We start from the raw sequence: 16170 nt of genomic DNA, 5'->3' as shown, positions 1-16170 counted from the left end.
CCAGTGCTCGCTCTGTCCACACAGCAGCCTTCCGAGGGGCACCAAAGTGATTCCCATTACACAGGGGAGGAAATGATGCTCAGAGAGGCCACGAGACTTGCCCAGGGACACACAGCTAAAAAGTCATAGCCTGTCCCCCTGAGTCCACCACAAACCTGCCTAATTCCTGCCTGGTACACACCTCACCTCCTCCCAGCAAGGACGTCTGAAGTGGGGGGCATTGCCGTTTGGGGGGGGCTTGTACTCGTCCATTCAGTCTTGATTGCTGGCCTCCCACCTGCCAGGCATGGAGGACACAACCCTGAGTAGCACCCCCCAGTCCCTGTCTGCCCGGGGCTCACATCCTTCTGGGGACATTCGGAGAGTGTTGTAAGTGTACGGAGTGTGGCGTTCAACAGGATGGGAGCCGGCGAGGAGCAAAGAGTGCTGGGGGCGGTGGCTGCATATTCTAGTAGGTGGTCAGAGGTGATTTTTGAGCACAGACCTCCCAGGGGCACGGGGAGGGCCACACAGCTGCGCATGGAAAGCCCCTCAGCAAAGCTGACCTGGTTCTAGGAGGGGTAGAGTGTTCTAGAATAGGGGTCAGCAAACCCTTCCGGAAGGTGCCAGAGAGTGACTCTTTCAGGCTTTGCAGAGTAATGACTCCACTTGCTGTAGCAGAAGCAGCCACGCACAACGAGTAAGTCAGTGAGTGTGACCGCGGCCCAGTAAAAGTTTAAGAAAACAGGCTGGGGCCGGTGTGGCCTGGGGACCATAGCGTACTGATTGTTGTTGAGGAGGTGAAGGGGTTTGGAAACAGCCTGCCTGGGTTCAAATCCTGCTCCCGCCCCTCACTAACTGTGGGGCCCTGGGCAGGATAATTTTATTGTGTGTCCTTGTTCCCTTGCCGGCCCTCGGGGAGGGCCCTTCCTTGCCTCCTGCCAGCTTCTGGTTGTGGCCGTCCGTCCCTGGGTCTCTGGTCAGCTGCCATGCAGTCTCTGCCTCCGTGGTCACATGGCCTTCTTCCTGGGCGTCTGTGTGTCTGGGTCCAAATTTCCTCTCCTTAGAAGGACAGGAGTCACTGGGTTCGTGCCTGCTCTCATCCAGGATGGCCCCTTCTTAACTTGACTACATCTACAAAGACCCCATTTCCAAATGTGGGTGCGGTCACAGGTGTGGGCGTTTCGACTTGAAGTTTCTGCCCTCCAGGTTGTTAGGACAAAGGGTTTGGACCCTGAGGCCTCAGTGCCGCCTGGGCCCCTAAGGGCACCTGTCAGTGTCCGCTGTCATGCCTTCATCATCTCCTCGCTCACCTTGCTGTCGAGGTTAATCTGGTCTGAAAGCATGAAGCCAGGTTGCTGAACCCAGGCTGGTACCCCCCTCACCCCCCCACCTCCCACCATGGCTGGGTTTGCCCTTGACGGTGCCCCACCCAGGCATGGCTATGCCCGCTGGCAAGACATCCAGAATGACCCGAGATACATGATCCTCAATGAGCCCTTCAAGTCCGAGATCCACAAGGGCAACTACTTGGAGATGAAGAACAAGTTTCTGGCCCGCAGGTTCAAGGTCAGTCCCCTAGGCCAGAGCCCACAGGGGAGGAACTGCTGTAAGAAGGCAGATTACACGGGGTGGGGGGTGCGGAGCAAGGCAGTGACCGATCAGCAGCCCCCTCCTCACGTATCTGGATGTGGGCTGGGCTGTCCCCCATGGTCAGTCATGGAGTCAATCAACAAACAGTGTGTTGGGTCCTTGATCTGGGCCAGGCCCCATTGGGTGAGTGTCCCTGCCCTGGGTGATGGTGCCGAGATCCCAGACTGGTGAGAGCTCTAAGCGGGGAGTTAAGAGCAGAAAAGGCAGAGCAGATGGGTGGAAGCGTCCTCCCTCCTCCCTATCTGCCAGATCCTGGGCCTGGGGGTGGGTGGGTGCTGGTGGAGGAGGCGCGGGGCGGCGCTCAGTCCCTCCTGCTCCATCCCCCAGCTGCTGGAGCAGGCTTTGGTCATCGAGGAGCAGCTCCGGAGGGCTGCATACCTTAACATGACCCAGGACCCCAACCACCCCGCCATGGCCCTCAACGCCCGCCTGGCTGAGGTGGAGTGCCTTGCCGAGAGCCACCAGCACCTGTCCAAGGAGTCCCTTGCCGGGAACAAGCCGGCCAACGCCGTGCTGCACAAGGGTGAGCCAGCCTGCTTCCCAAAGGCCGGCCCGCCCGCCTTCCTCCTGCCCCGTGGGTCCTGGGCCCCCGCCGCAGCCCTCGATGGGCGGGGAGTCAGGCTGGAGGGCGTGGCCGCCTCCAGGGTGGGACAGTCCATCATCCAGCCCTGGGGACGTTCGGCCCCGCCTCCTCTGGACTTGTTCTCAAAGTCGGCCTCCTGTAGGCCCTGGGCTGGGGTAGGTGACAGACGTCTGCTCCACTCACCCACTCTTGCTTATCAAGCCCTGACGATAGGCTTTAAACACGGCATCTCTGTAACGCTCGTAATACCCTTGAGCGGTGAGGTTCATGAGCCCGTTTGAGAGATGGGGAGGTTGACACGCAGGGGCGGAGTAATTGCCGCAGACCTCCCGGGGTTCAGACCCTTGGCCCCTTGCTGCGGATCTCCGGGAAGCTCCCAGGCTGGTTGGAGGGGCCGGGGGAGCCAAGGCCAAGCTCCACGAGAGCCCTGGACTTGCTGGACCCTGCTGTGTCTGGGACATGTCTCCTGAGGCAGCGCTGGGCCAGGGCCGCGGGCCTCCCTGGGAGCTGGGGGGCTGGCGGAGGGCCCAGCGGAATCCTGGTTTCTGGCTCTCCCATCCGCAGCCCTCGGGGCCCCGGGGAAACCTGCTGCTCGCCCTGGTGGCCCGTCTGGGAGCCCATCTCCTCTTCGTGGGCCCGGCGGGCCAGGCGAGACGCGCCCTCAGTGCCCGGGGCCTGCGGAGTGTGATCACCCTGCTGGTGGTCAGCAGCGCCCCCGCGTCCCCCCTTCCCTCCTGCAGTCCTGAACCAGCTGGAGGAGCTGCTGAGCGACATGAAGGCCGACGTGACACGCCTGCCCTCCATGCTGTCCCGCATCCCCCCCGTGGCCGCCCGCCTCCAGATGTCGGAGCGGAGCATCCTGAGCCGCCTAACCAACCGGGCCGGCGACCCCACCATCCAGCAGGTCAGGCTCGGCCCGCACGTCCAGCCCGGTCCCTTGTCCCGCCAGCCCTGGGTGCCCCCGGGCTGGGGCTTGGAGGGGAGGGGGTGTGGGACTACGACCTTTAAACCTGGGTCCTTGCCTCCAGGGCGCTTTCGGCAACTCCCAGATGTACAACAACAACTTTGGGCCCAACTTCCGGGGCCCCGGACCGGGAGGGATTGTCAACTACAACCAGATGCCCCTGGGGCCCTATGTGACCGGTAGGTGCCCGCCGCTTCTGGGCAGCACGTGCAGGGGCGCCCCTCGGGGGCCCGGCCTGCCCACTGCCAGCCCAGGCAAGCCGAGCTTCTCTGTCTCTCTCACAGATATCTAGCTGTCCCCGCGCTGTCCCCCTGTCGCAGTGCTCATTTCCAGCTGAGGTAAGCCCGCACCTGCACGCCTGCTGTCCCTTGTCCCCCTCCTGGGGTTGGTGAGTCAGGCCGGGCCAGGGTCAGCCCCGAGGCCATCAGGTGTGCTCCCGCGTGTCCGTGCACACTTGTGTCCACCGAAGTGAGCCGGCCCCAAACCCGGTCTGCACTGGTCGGCCTCCGCTTCCTGGCGGGGTGGCGGGCACACCAGGACATAAGCTCCCTGCCCAGGCAAGCGGGGTGGCTCGGGGTCGGAGGGGGTAAGGAGAGAGGAGCTCACACCCGAGAAACCGCCAGTTCACTTGGGCCTCTTCCCCCGGCCCCCCTGAGCCCTGTGTGTCCTTGTAGGAACGGCTGCTTGGGGGTGTGGGTGCTGGGGGTTTCGCGGCTGATGGTCCCCTCAGAATGCTCTCTTCCTCGGCCTCTCTGGCCCTCGGAGTGTGGCAGGGAGGTCTTGGGTTGGGAGCGCCCTGTGACGGGAGTTGGCGGGGACAGGTGGTGGGGTCTCCCAACGAGGACCCGGCCGCTCAGTGGGGTGACCATCTTGGGCCTCTTACAGCCATGCCTGCCGGGTCACCTGCCCGACCCCCCCAGGAGAGAACAGCTGCTGCCTTTTTAGGAGCCATGCCACCTTGGGACGGAAAGGGAAACCGAGTCATGCCATCACACGGGGGATGAGGCCCAGCCCGGCTGGGCTGGAGCCCGGAAGTGCCGCCTCACCACCGTGTCCGCGTCCCACCCAACATCACACCCACCCCACAGTGGGACGTGCCCCTTGGCCACCTTTGCTGGAAAACTTCTTAGAGGAGATTTCATTTACTTGTACATCTTTTGCACTTTCCTGTTGAAGACTTGAACGAGTCTGTCTTGATGTAAGCGTTGAGTGACGGACGTACTGGAGGGGCCTGCTTGCGGCCCTCATGTCTCTCTGCCAGCGGGCTCCAGACTGCAAGGGAAGAGCCTGGAAACCCGGCTGCCGCCCTGTGGACCCAGCCCGCCTGGGGAGCCCTCCGGGTGCCCCTGCCCACCCCATCCCATCTGTGTGGCCTGACTGCCCGTGTTCTGCCCCATCCCCCCGACCCCTCGGGGCTCCCCAGTGTTGGATAGGTCAGGACTGGGGAGTGGCTGCCCAGCCCCCAGGTAGAGATCTTGGCTGGTGTCCGGGGCTAGGGGTGTTTTTTCCCCACTTCTTGCCGGGGCTGGAGGCCCCCAGGTATGTGCTATCTAGGTGGGGGAGGAGCGCCCATCAGCAGGTGTCTGTCCCTGACCCAGCACGTCTTGCAGGCCCTGGACTTGTTAGCAGCGGCACAGGGCCTCTGTCGCCTGCCGTGCTGCATGGCAGGTCACACGCGGCCTGTGCTCCTGGGAGGGAGGGGAGGATCCTGTGCATGTCCCACAGCGGCTGCGAGAGCCTTAGTCTCAGACTCTGCGGGAAGGGGCTTGCCCTCTGTTGGAAGGGGCCCCGGAAACCTGGTCCTGCTCTGTGCCCTGGGAGGCCCGTCACACCCCCCTCTAGTTACACGCTCCCCGTTCAGTCTCACGGCCACAGATGCAAGGAAACTGGGCCACCCCTTGGGGCCCGGACTTAGCCCTGTCCTCCTCTTCCTGGAGAGGCCCTGATCTGGTCACAGCGGTGTTGTCAGAGGGCCTGGGGACAGCTGGGCTTGGAGGCTGGGGACTGCCTGATGGCCGTCCAGCCCTCCTGCCTCGTCTACTCTGGGGAACCTCTACAGGCCCCCTTCTTGCACTCAGCTGGTGGTCTCCCGCGAGGGCCCCTGCTTGGGGGGAGCTGTGGGCCAGGCCCTGGGCCTGTGTCTGATGTCTCCTCTGCCTGCCTCAGACTGGAAGGGTTTTCCCTTCCAAGCTTTCTGAGAGTGGGGGTTCCTGGGGAAGTGTCCTGGCTACAGAAATCCAGGAGGGGCCGAGATTCGGGGGCTTGTCTGGGGGCCTCTTGGGCAATCAGTCAGCCCTCTGGAGTCCCGGGTGTCCTCTGTAAATGGCTCTCTCCAAACCCCTTGATGGCTGGACCCCAAAGCCTTTTCATCTTGGTGTCCCCTCGCTTCAGTCTCAGAACCTCTAAGGCTGAGTTGGCCCGGCCCCAGCCCCATGGGCAGAGTCCTGAGGATGGCCCACAGGTTTCCAGGACGTGTGTGCAGCAGTGCTGGCCCCGCCTTCTGGGGCAGGCCTGCCCCAGTCCCCTGGGGTTCCCGCGGTGCCTCCCTGCACAGGCAAGGTGACCGCATGAGCCCTCTCCCAACCCAGAGCCCTGAGACACTCCCCTCCTAGACCTCTGGGTAGCCCGGTGGCTGGCCTCACTGGGGACAGTGCTGGCCTCCCCCGGCCACAGTGACTGGGTCTTGAGTGTCCAGCCAGGAGGCCCCCATCTCCACTGCCTTGCCCCAAGGGCCAGTGGTCCCCCCGCTGTCAGCCTCCCTCTGCCCCCCATCTTTGCTTCCATGCCAGGCCTTCCCCTCCTCTACTGGGTGTCTGCGATGGCCAGGTCTGGGAAGGGCTCAGCTCTCTATGACCGGCATCCGGAGGCCCAAGAGGCAGGCTTGGGGGCGTTGGGGAGTGGGTTTCCGGTCGGCTGGTTTGGGAGAGGAAAATGGATCTCAGACTGTTTTCTTGTTAGTTTACCAGTTATCTCCTGCCGCGAGTGGTGGCGGGGGGGCAGCAGGGCGTTCTCGGTCTGCGGCCTCTCTGGGCTGGGTTTGGTTTTAGCTGCTGGCACCAGGAGGGACTTTGTGCACAGACAGACTCCTCCAGCGGCAGCCCGCGTTTTAGTTTCCAGCCACCCTATTATTTAAACCAGTGCTGAGTAGGCTTTGGGCCATGGTTTCGGAAAGCATTACCTGCTGGGCTCGCAGGTGACGAGGGGAGCTCGGGCTGGACCGAGCGTGTCCAGAAGGCCCCGCTCTCGCACACGCCTGCCCTGGAAGTGTGTTCCCCGGGAGGGGACCCTCCTTGCAAGCCACCTTCGGGGGCTCCTTCGCTTTCTGCAGGCTGCGACCGAGGTCCTGCTGACACCCGCAGCTGGTGTAGGTGCCCCCCTCCTGCTCTTCGGGGGTCCCTTTCCGGGGTCCTCTGGGGCCTCCCCGCTCCACACTGGTTGGCCACGTTGTGCTGCAGTGACACCGTAGCTCTTGCTCCCGTGTCAGGTCCCAGGGCACGAGATGGTCATGTAGAGGGTGGGCTCAGGGTAGGAGTGCCTCCAGAACTGGGAAGGGCGGGGCTCTGTCAGGGGGTGGGGGGCTGAGGTCTTGGCCTGGCCTTGGACTCTGGTCCCCCCACCCCCCGCGCCGCTGCGCCTGTCGCTGTCCTGTGCCCACCGCGGTCTCTGGCGAGGAAGCTGGCTCCTGCCCCATTTTATATTTCTGCAAGTTTACAGGTCGTGGTGCATCAGCCCAAAGTCATTGGCGTTGTGTTTTGGGTTTTTTTTCTTAGTTTTCAGATTTTTTTTAAACAAAAGTATTTTTTTAGGTGAGATAACCCAGAAAGGGCCTGTTGGGTGTGTTTGTATGTCCCGAACCCCTGACATGGAGATGGGGAGCCCCAGCCCCCCTTGGCTCCTGTGTGCTGGAAATGAGGGAACGGTCCTAACCCCCTGTGCATTGGGAGTGTGGGGGGATGAAAGCCCGCCCCCGTCGGATGGCATCTGGGCCAGCGAAGGGGGCCAGACCCCTGGCCAGCAAAGGGACCAGGGGTTTTGGGGTGAGTTGGGAGGGTCCCAGCTGGGAGGGTCCTGGCCAAGGGGCTGGAGCTGGAAGCTAAGCCCCTGTGAATGGCAACCTGTCCAGTCCTTGGCAGGACATGTGGGCGGCTGGACAGGGAGGGACGGCGGCTGACACAATCCCCTTTACTTTGTACTCTGTGTGTGTGTCTTGGTTTTCTGTGTTTTAATAAATCCTTTGGGAAAGGATTCAATCCAAGTGTTTTCCTAGATTCTCACTCATCTGGGATGAGGGTGGGAGCTGGAGATGGAGGAGGCCTTTGGGGGATGGGGGAGGTAACCCAAAGTCATCTCCTGCCTGAGAAGACATGGCCTCATGAAGTTGAGGGGCTTGCTGGGAAAGGGGAGCCCCAAGAGGGGGTGGTGCCTGTCTTTCCTGCCTGGACCCCCAGATGCAGACACAACACGGTATCCGAGAAACCCTGAGCCCCCAGTGGCACCTGTGGGTCTCACTGGATCCTGATCTCCCTGCACCCGGAGAGCACGGCTGCCTCCCAGCAACAGAGAATGTGTGTGTGGTGGGTGGTAGGGGGCACCCCTGTCCCCGAATCACCCCGTGAGGCTATGGGGGGCCTCAGAGTCCCCAGTCTCAGCCTCTCCCCTGGGGCCCTTTTCCCCAACTGGACCCTTTGCCCCAGGGTCAGGATTTCAGGGGGCCCCAGGCTGCTGGGCCCTGCAGGTGGCAGCATCCCCCCCAGGCCCTCCCCCCGCCTCCCCGCTGCCCACAGCCGGGCCCCTGGAAACGAGAGGAGCAGAACGCCGCAGACCCCCGACAGGCTGGGGTTTTATTTGTCATTCCATAAATACAGTGGCTGTATCTCAGCTGTGTCTGGAAGCAGGAGGCATGAGGCGGTCTCCGCCTACAGCTGGGAGTGCGGTTAGCTGAGGAGCCGTGGTCATTAAAAAAAAAGGGGAGAGAAGAAAAGCACATTATTTACACGAGGGGAAGAGGACAGAAGATGGAGTCCACCCCTCTCTCATTCCTCAGGACCTCGGGTTCCTGCGGGGTTTGGGGTTTGGGATGAGAAATGATGGGGGCTCCTGCGTGTCAGCAAAGGAGACTGAGCCCAGCCCTGCCCTCAGCCTGGGCCTCTGTCCTGTCCTGTGTGGGGCACTCCCCAGGGGTCTGCCCCAAGGGGAGGGCCAGAGGCTGGTTGGGGGTCAGCTGGGGCTCCTGGGGAGCTGCCCCTCCTGGTAGGGCCTGGGCCACTCCAGGGCCTGCCTCTGCCTGGCCTTCTGTCTCCAGAATATAGCTGCCCTTGGGACGCCCCCGACCCCCTCCCCCACACCAGCCCCCTTCTAAGTCGGGGGCCCTCCCCCAGGAAGCAGAGCCCTGTCCTCCCTGCCAGTGACCGTGGAAAAGAGAGGACCCCTCAGAACGGGGTTGTGGACGGCACTCCCGGGGCCAGGAAAGCTGCTTGGGTCCTGGCAATGGGCATTTCGGCCTTAGCCCTGCTAAACCCTGAAGGCCACCCTCTGGCAGACATGTGGCCTTCCCAGGTGTGGCTCCGGTTAAGGGGGGCAGCAGCCCCTCCCTTGGGCCCCACTGCAACCCATGGTCCATCCTCCGCAGTGGGCAGGCTGGGGGCAGCCATGTGAAGGGGGCCCAACCACTCCCCCAATGAGGGGTGGGCGACCTGGTCCCTCTGGCCACAGGCCGGAGGGGTGCCCTGCGGGGACAGGCTCGCTCCCTCCCCACACCCACAGTGTGCAGCCTGTAGATTTGGTGGAGGTGAACCCCCAGGGGCCTAGTCCGGGAGGAGGGGGGAGGATTCTAGACTCCAGGGTCAGCACAAATGTCAGGAATGGAAGTTGTGTCCCTCCCCGCCTCCCTGCTTGTGCGTGTGGCTTTCCGAGGCCTCAGCCCAGCCAGGACGGGCCAGCAGGCCCTCTGGGAATGGCAGGGAGAAGCTCCTCCGACAGTGGCCCGTCTAAGGGCGAAGCAGGCCTGGATGGGTGAGGGTGTGCGGGGTGGTGGGATGAGGAGCTGCCCGGACTGGAGGCACACAGGCTTCCTACGGCGGCGTGGGCTCCTAGCCCCAGCCCCCCACCTAGCCAGCAGAGGCCCATAGCTTGGGGCCGTGGGCACTGGGATTCCTGGCCGCCGGCCCCTCCCGTCCTCCACCTTCCCAGCCTGTGTCTGTCAGTTCTGTCCGTCCTTCCCAACTCCCTGTCATCGGCCTATTCTAGGCTGGGGCGGGGTGGGGGGTGGTGGTGCGCAGCAGGGAACCACTGACTCCAGAGGTCTTGACCTCTTCACAAGGGGGTGAGTGGAGGTTGGGGGCACCCAGACTTAGCCCCCTCACACGGGGTGCCTCACCCCGACCGGATAGGAGGCCTTGAGGAAGGCACGGCTCCGGGGAGAGAATCCTGGGGTCTTCTAGACTGTGGGAGCTCCTGCTAGACGTTTGGGTCCCCCAGCCCCGGGGCATGCAGCACAGGAACCCCCAGGGACCCACCTTCCCTGAATGGGCCTGAGTGTGGTCTCTGTGCAGACCCGAAGTCCACCCCCAGGTAGAGCCAAGGTGCACCCCTTTGAATGTGGTCGGTAGCCACAGTCCAGCTATGTACCCGCGACCTCAGGGCCTTCTGCAGCCAGGACTGAGGGGCAGTGGGACAGAGCACCTGGCCAGGAGGGCAGCTGGGGGCCTGGAGGGACCTGGGCTGAAGCCTGCTTGTCGTGCCCCTCCCCAGTGCTCAGGGCTGCTCTGGGCACGGGGTTCATGGCCTGTGGGCAGGGAGGAAGCCGGCAGAGCCATGAGCTCGGTTAGACCCCCGAACTTCCCGTGGGCCCCACTCAATAGTGGGTCCCCCTGGATCTCGGCCCCTGCCAGCAAGGGGGTTGCTGGGGGTCAAGGTACAGCTCGGAAGGCCCCTGGGAGACCCGTGGGGGGCAGGTTGTGGTGCTCAAGGGGCTGCAGAAGGAATCTGGGGTCAGGCCTAACGTAAAACGCCGGGAGCCGCCGGGAGCCCTTAACAAGAGGGAGGTGAAGGAGATACCCACCGGGGAGGCCCCGCCTTACGTCCAGTGCCCCAGCGGAGGGCACTGCGGGAAGAGCCAGACCTGGTTTCCTCTTTCCCACCCTGACACCAGCTGGGGGCTCTCAGGAGAGGAGAGGCCAGCCCTGCTGCCCCCAGGACCCAGCCGGGTCTCAGCCTGGCCTGGACTAGAGGTGTCTCTGGGAAGGGCTGAGGCTGGGAGCAGCGACAGTGGTTTCTTCCTGGGGGGTGAGCAGAGGCTGCAGGCGGGCTCGGGCGGGAGCACTGCAGCACCCTGCCCCGTCCGTGCGGTCTCCCCGGACGGATCTGAATTCAGTCCGCGAAGCAGCGAATGGCGTCTTGCAGCAGCTTTTGAGATCTTTTCCCCAAGGACATCTCGCCGTGATGTTTTCTTTTTGAGGCAAACCACACCCCGGACTTGGCTTCAAAACAGCTTAAGCGAGCGAACAAGAGACGAGGAGGGGAATGAAAGTGTCCAGGCAAGCGGCCGGGGGCTTCTTAGGATCGGTAGTCTTTTTTGCTGTAGGGTTTATTGCCCAAAATACTATCAATCTCGTGGATAATGGAAGACGACAGTTTCGGAAGGACCTGTGTGCAAGGACGAGAGCTAATTAGAATCCCACCAACAGGACTGGCATGACCTGCAGGGGAGGCTGGGTGACAATATTCTGGCCACCGTCAGCCTGTCCTGCCTCATCACACCATGCTTCTGCAGAAGCAGAGGTGGGCTATGCTGCTTCCGTGTTCTAGAAGGTCTGGGGCAGAGAGGAACACCCCCTGGGGTTTATCTCTGCGCCTCAAGCTCCAGAGTGCTCTAGAACCATCTAGAAGGCCCAAAATACAGATTCCAGGGCCAGACACCTGACTTCTGCACCCCCAAACTATTTTTCCTAGCCTTCCCTACTTCAGCCAACAGCAAGGCCGCCCGTCCAGGTGAACCCCACAGGCTGCCTCTGACCGTGCCTCTGTCCTGTTGGCCTCACCTTCCTGAAGATCCAGGATCCAAACCTCTCTGCGCAGGTCACTTCCCTGAGGATCTCCCTGCGCCCCCTCCCGGTCCCTAAAGCCTTTCCTCCACTCAACAGCGAGGAAGAGAGGGATCCTTTTAAAATGTAGGTGGGGGGCGCCTGGGTGGCTCAGTGGGTTAAAGCCTCTGCCTTCGGCTCAGGTCATGATCTCAGGGTCCTGGGACTCTCTGCTCAGCAGGGAGCCTGCTTCCCCCCTCTCTCTGCCTGCCTCTCTGCCTACTTGTGGTCTCTGTCTGTCAAATAAATAAATAAATAAAATCTTTAAGAAACAAATAAATAAATAAATTCTTTAAAAAAAAATGTAGGTGGGCTTTGGGTCCCTCCTCTGCTCTTGTCTCATTCAACAACCACCCAAGTCCCTAGAGCCCCTGGGCACTGCCCCGCCCCCTCTGCTCGAGACCCTGCCCCCTCCATCTCAGGCCCCGCCTACCGGTGCCCCGCCCCGCCTCCAGGTGTTTGCAGGTCCCACTCCCCACCGTCACACCTTCTGAGCCTTTGCCCGCAGGTCACTTTCTCAGCAAGCCTACCCCACGGCCCCCTTCAGCCTGGGTGCACGGCACCACGGCCCTCCTGCGCCCCCCAAATCTAACCCTAGCCCTGCCCTTGCTGTAGGGCCTGTCAGAGTCTCCTGTCCTCCAGGCCTGCGCTCGGTGCCCCGTCTGCTCTTCCAGAGCGGCTTCTAAGGGAGCTCTGCGGTAGCCCAGATGCTCACGGCAGAACTGGCCCACGGGAGGTGCCCAACAAACACAGGCTGAACCAAGGACTGACTGGGACCCTGAGTTCGGCCCTAGGGCCTGGGGGGGACACGCCCAGCAACCCCCTTCCCAACTCGCCTGTATGGCTCCAATGTTCTCCATGAGCTGGTCCGCGCTGGAAGCACCCAGGAGCACGGAGCTGACCCCCTCGTTCCTCAGGCACCAGGCTGGGGCAGGAAGACCAGAGGTGAGGGACACACAGCCAGTGCAGGGGCCCCTCCTTCTGCCCTGTCTCTGATGGGGCCACAGAGACCCGGCCTCTTGGTCGTGGTGCTGAGGGTGTCTGGGAGGGTCCAGCATGTTGGGGGGGGGCCTTGCCCGGGACTGGACAGGCTTCTGGCAGAGCCCTGGCACCAACTGCTTCCAGGGGGAGAGGTGGCCCCCGGGCTCAGGGATGACCCCCCCATGCTTCTCTCCCCATGAAAGTTGGAGCCCCATTACCTCTGGCTGGCTAATGGGGGGAGCGGCCCCGGCCCTCAGGGACTCCTGACATGGCTCCCGGGACAACAGTCAACCTACCCCCCAAGTCCTCGTACCTATGGCTAGCTGGGGGAGGGTGCAGCCCAGGCGCTCGGCGATGGCCTGCAGCTCCTTCAGCTTGGCCTGCTGGCGCCGGCCCTCCTCACTCAGGATCTTGTCCTTCAGCCACTGGTAGCCCTGATGGTGGGGTGTGGAGGGCACACAGGTGAGGGCAGGTCACCTGGACCCGTGTTTGCAGACGGCTGACACAGCATCCACACCCCCAGACCAGCCGTGCCCCCTGTAGAACAGAGCTGGGCAGTTGGAAGGACGGGGCCCATTGAAGGGGAAGCCCAGAGTCTGTGGGGTTGCTGAGGCCGGGCCCCTGAGCCAGGATGAGGAGCCTGGCAGCCTGGGAAGGAACGCTTTGGCCTCTGGCCCCGAGACCAGAGCTCTGGGGAGCTGTGGTCTCAGCTGCCCCCAACCCTGACATTGCAGTGCCTTCTAGGGGACTCCTTGACTCTGCTGTGGACTGCGCAGGAGTGGGGTGGACAGGCCATCCTCGAACCCGAGGCAGGGGGCTCTGGGGCTGGATCTGCCCTGACCTGGGTAGGCCTTTCTCTGCCTGCTCCTCCTCCCCCAAACCCTGCCTTTTGGAGACCCTCCCGCGTTCCCACTGCAGAGATGTGTCTGTGTGGGTGGGGGGACTTGTTCTGGATCACCTCCGGGGAGCAAAGGAAGCAGGGGGTATCTGTTGCGGCAGGGGCCATCCCAAACAGCACGTGTGGACCCGGCCCAGGCCTTGGGGGTGGGGCGTGGTGGGGCTGGCGAGGGATTGGAAGCGTTTGCAGCCAGGGCAATCCTGTGACGGGGGCAGCCCTTCCAGAGGCGGGCTCTGGTTCCCCTGCCCTGGCTCCGCCCCCAAAGTGTCCCGTCCACCCCGAATGCCTGTTGCCTGCCCATCCCCTCCCCCGAGCCTGGCCGCTCCTTCACCTTCAAGGAGGCTCTTGAGTAGGGTGGGATGCCACTGTCGTACTTTCCGGAAACGATGCCGCAGGCCAGAGGGGACCAGGTCATGGCGCCCACTCCTGGGAGAGGAAAGCCAGGCGAGGTCAGGCCCAGGGCTCCAATGCAGGGGGCGGGGGTGATGGGACAGAGCAAGGGAGAGAGGAGGAGGGGTGGGTTGGGGGGCGAGGGGGAAGAGGAACTGGGGGGCGGGGGGCAAGGGACAGGGGAGAGGCGGGGCCGGAGGAGCTCACCTATCTTGTGGAAGAGCTCGGGCAGCTGCACCTCCACCTTCTCGCGCTGGAACATGTGGTACTCCGCCTGCTCGCAGATGGGCGGCGTCAGGTTGAATTGCCGGGCCACGGAGTAGGCCTCCTAGGGAGCAAACGGGCCACGGAGGTCCCCGCCGTCAGCAGGTCTGAGGGCTGCCCGGGGGAGCAGGGGCGGGAGACACAAAAGCCTCCCCGGGAAGCAGCTGGCCCGCCTGCCCTCCCCGCTGCCCCTCTCTGGGGAGATTCATGGCTTTCCTGGGGAACTTAGCCTGTCCCCCCACCCCCTCTACTGGGAAAGGGGGTGAACCCCACAGCTGAAGGCACGGGGGGAATGCACAACTCAGCAGAGAGACTCGGGTTCTGGCACTTATCGGCTGGGAGGCCTTGGACAAGGAGCTCGCCCCTCTCTGCCTCAGTTTCCCCATCTGTGCTGACGTTGGTCACAGCCTTCAGGACAGTGCCTGCCTGCTGTGCGGTGACTGTTTTTATCAGGGTCACGACTCCAGAGCCCCAGCCCTGGGATGACAGTGGCCGTGGCAGGAAATGCTACGCCAGGAGGGGAGAGTGGCCGGCAGTGGCCCATTTCTGGGACTTAGAGCTCAAGGCCCGGACTCCGGAGACTCTCCCTCCGCTTCCACCAGATGGGCGTGAGCCAGGGCTGAGGTCTCCAGACAGACTACGGGGAAGCCCTGCCTGCCAGCGGGAGACGCCCTTTCCCCTTTGGTTTGAGATTCAGCTACTGCATCTGTAAAATCGGGGTAAGACACAGCTCGGTGAGCTCCGGGCTGGCTCCAGGCAGCCTCGGGAAAACGCCACATGCTCAAAAATGCTGCCAGTGCCAAAGGCAGATGAAAACCGCCGGCATCTAGAATTGTGTTAACTTGGAAATTCTGCTTAATATTTTTGAACAAGCAGAAAGCTGGGACTCACCAGAGGAGAAACCCCCTCCCAAGGACCCCAGGATGTGGGGAATTCTGGGAGGAGCAGCATGGGAAGGGTGGAGGCTGGGAGGGCATCTGGAAGCAGGGGTGGAAGGTCAGCTTGGAGACGGTCCTGGCAAGACCCAGACTGCTGCTCTCCAAACCCCTGGGCTCCCAGCTGCCTGCCTCTGAGGGTGGGGGGCACCCTGCTGACCCTTCTGGGGTACCCAGAAATACCAAGAAACATCCGCTGGCCTCTGTCTCTGCTGGCTCCCTGGAGGGAAGGGACTGGGGAGGAGAGGCTTTCCTGAAAGTGTGGGCGAGGGGAAACATCAGGGATTAGGAGATGGAAGCTGGGCTCCCAGCCGCGGCTCATGTTCTGAGGCAGCCCAGGCCCAGAGAACTGCAGTTTGGAGACTGACCTCAGCACGTGCTGGGTGACCCTGGGTGTACTACTTAACCTCTCTGTGCCTCAACACCCACATTGGAAACACAGGATGACAGCAACATTGACCCTGTAGGGTGCTGTGAGGATTAAATGGGAGTTAGTCCACACGAGCCCTCAAATCTAACGGCAGCAGGAGCATCGCAGAAGCTCAGGGCCGGTGGCTGAGCCCAAGCTCGTCTGCAAAGGGTCACACCTGTTCTCGCAGAACAGCCTCCTGGGGGGGGAGGAGCTAGGTCGTCCTAGTGGTCTTGTTCTACAGGTGAGGAAACCACACTCAGAGAGGTCAAGCCATCTGCCCAAGGTCACACAGTGCTGGGATTCAAGAGCCCTGCCTGCGGAGGTAGCTGCCACACGTCACCAAACCCTCCCTCGCTGTAGGAGCCAGTCAGTTATCCGTGCCATGGGGACCAGTGGCCCTAGATTTGCCATTCATCCCTAGAAGGGGGCTGGGAGCCCACGTTCCACGGATCCACACACGCGGAGAGGTCGCCACCGTACCATGATCTCCATGGAGCTCCAGCGCGACGTGCCCCAGTACATGGCCATCCCCTGGTTGATGACATGGGTCATGGCCCGCACGGTCTCTGCAGGGAGAGAACGGAAACTGCGGGTCGGGGGTCAGGTGGCCAGGAGCGTGGGGCGCAGCCTGGGGACATTCTGCAAATACAGTTGGGGCACCGGGAGGAGGGGGGAGCTGCAAAGGTGTCTTGCAAGCAGTGTACTTCCTGGCTCCAAAGTTGGGTGTGGTGGGGCCGTTCAGGGACCCCGGGAAGAAAAGCGAACCACAATCCAAGAAGCTGGTCTCGGAAACAATTTCCCCAAACAGTTACAAGTCTTTGTAAAGGATCTTTGAAAAGCGGGTTCTAGACGGACTGTGGCGTCTCTGTGGCACACTGGAGTGACGAGGGAAAGGTGAGATCAGAGAATGTGGGTTTGGACTGTCGAGTGGGGAGGGCGGGTTCTCTTGTTTGGGGACAAAACAGACCGGCAAAAGGCATCAGGAAGTCTTCCGATTCAGGCTATGCCAGATTCGCACTGGGATCTGAGA

General features: G+C 62.5%; 2 protein-coding genes across 8 annotated transcripts in view; one reads left to right on the top strand and one right to left on the bottom strand.

Annotated features, from left to right (window-relative positions):
* The window catches only part of CHD5 (chromodomain helicase DNA binding protein 5), a 56142-nt gene extending 51581 nt beyond the window's left edge, over positions 1-4561 (top strand). The window contains 6 exon segments of the mRNA XM_032863257.1: positions 1416-1548; positions 1960-2155; positions 2956-3119; positions 3244-3358; positions 3464-3517; positions 4065-4561. Coding sequence (XP_032719148.1) covers positions 1416-1548; positions 1960-2155; positions 2956-3119; positions 3244-3358; positions 3464-3471 — 616 coding nt within the window. The 3' untranslated portion in view covers positions 3472-3517; positions 4065-4561.
* A 5947-nt stretch (positions 4562-10508) lies between these two features.
* The window catches only part of KCNAB2 (potassium voltage-gated channel subfamily A regulatory beta subunit 2), a 78381-nt gene continuing 72719 nt past the window's right edge, over positions 10509-16170 (bottom strand). For all 7 annotated transcript variants that reach the window (XM_032863252.1, XM_032863251.1, XM_032863250.1 and 4 more), the window contains 6 exons: positions 15621-15706; positions 13737-13857; positions 13471-13565; positions 12555-12675; positions 12097-12185; positions 10509-10823 (listed from right to left, as the gene is read on the bottom strand). In XM_032863252.1, coding sequence (XP_032719143.1) covers positions 10734-10823; positions 12097-12185; positions 12555-12675; positions 13471-13565; positions 13737-13857; positions 15621-15706 — 602 coding nt within the window. In that variant the 3' untranslated portion in view covers positions 10509-10733. The remainder of the gene's footprint in view (positions 10824-12096; positions 12186-12554; positions 12676-13470; positions 13566-13736; positions 13858-15620; positions 15707-16170) is intronic.

This window comes from Lontra canadensis, unplaced genomic scaffold (genome assembly GCF_010015895.1).
Source record: "Lontra canadensis isolate GAN:19392208 unplaced genomic scaffold, GSC_riverotter_1.0 scaffold25, whole genome shotgun sequence".
Taxonomy (NCBI): domain Eukaryota; kingdom Metazoa; phylum Chordata; class Mammalia; order Carnivora; family Mustelidae; genus Lontra; species Lontra canadensis.
The sequence above is the reverse complement of the archived record's forward strand: the minus strand, read 5'-3'. Positions and strand labels throughout refer to the sequence as shown.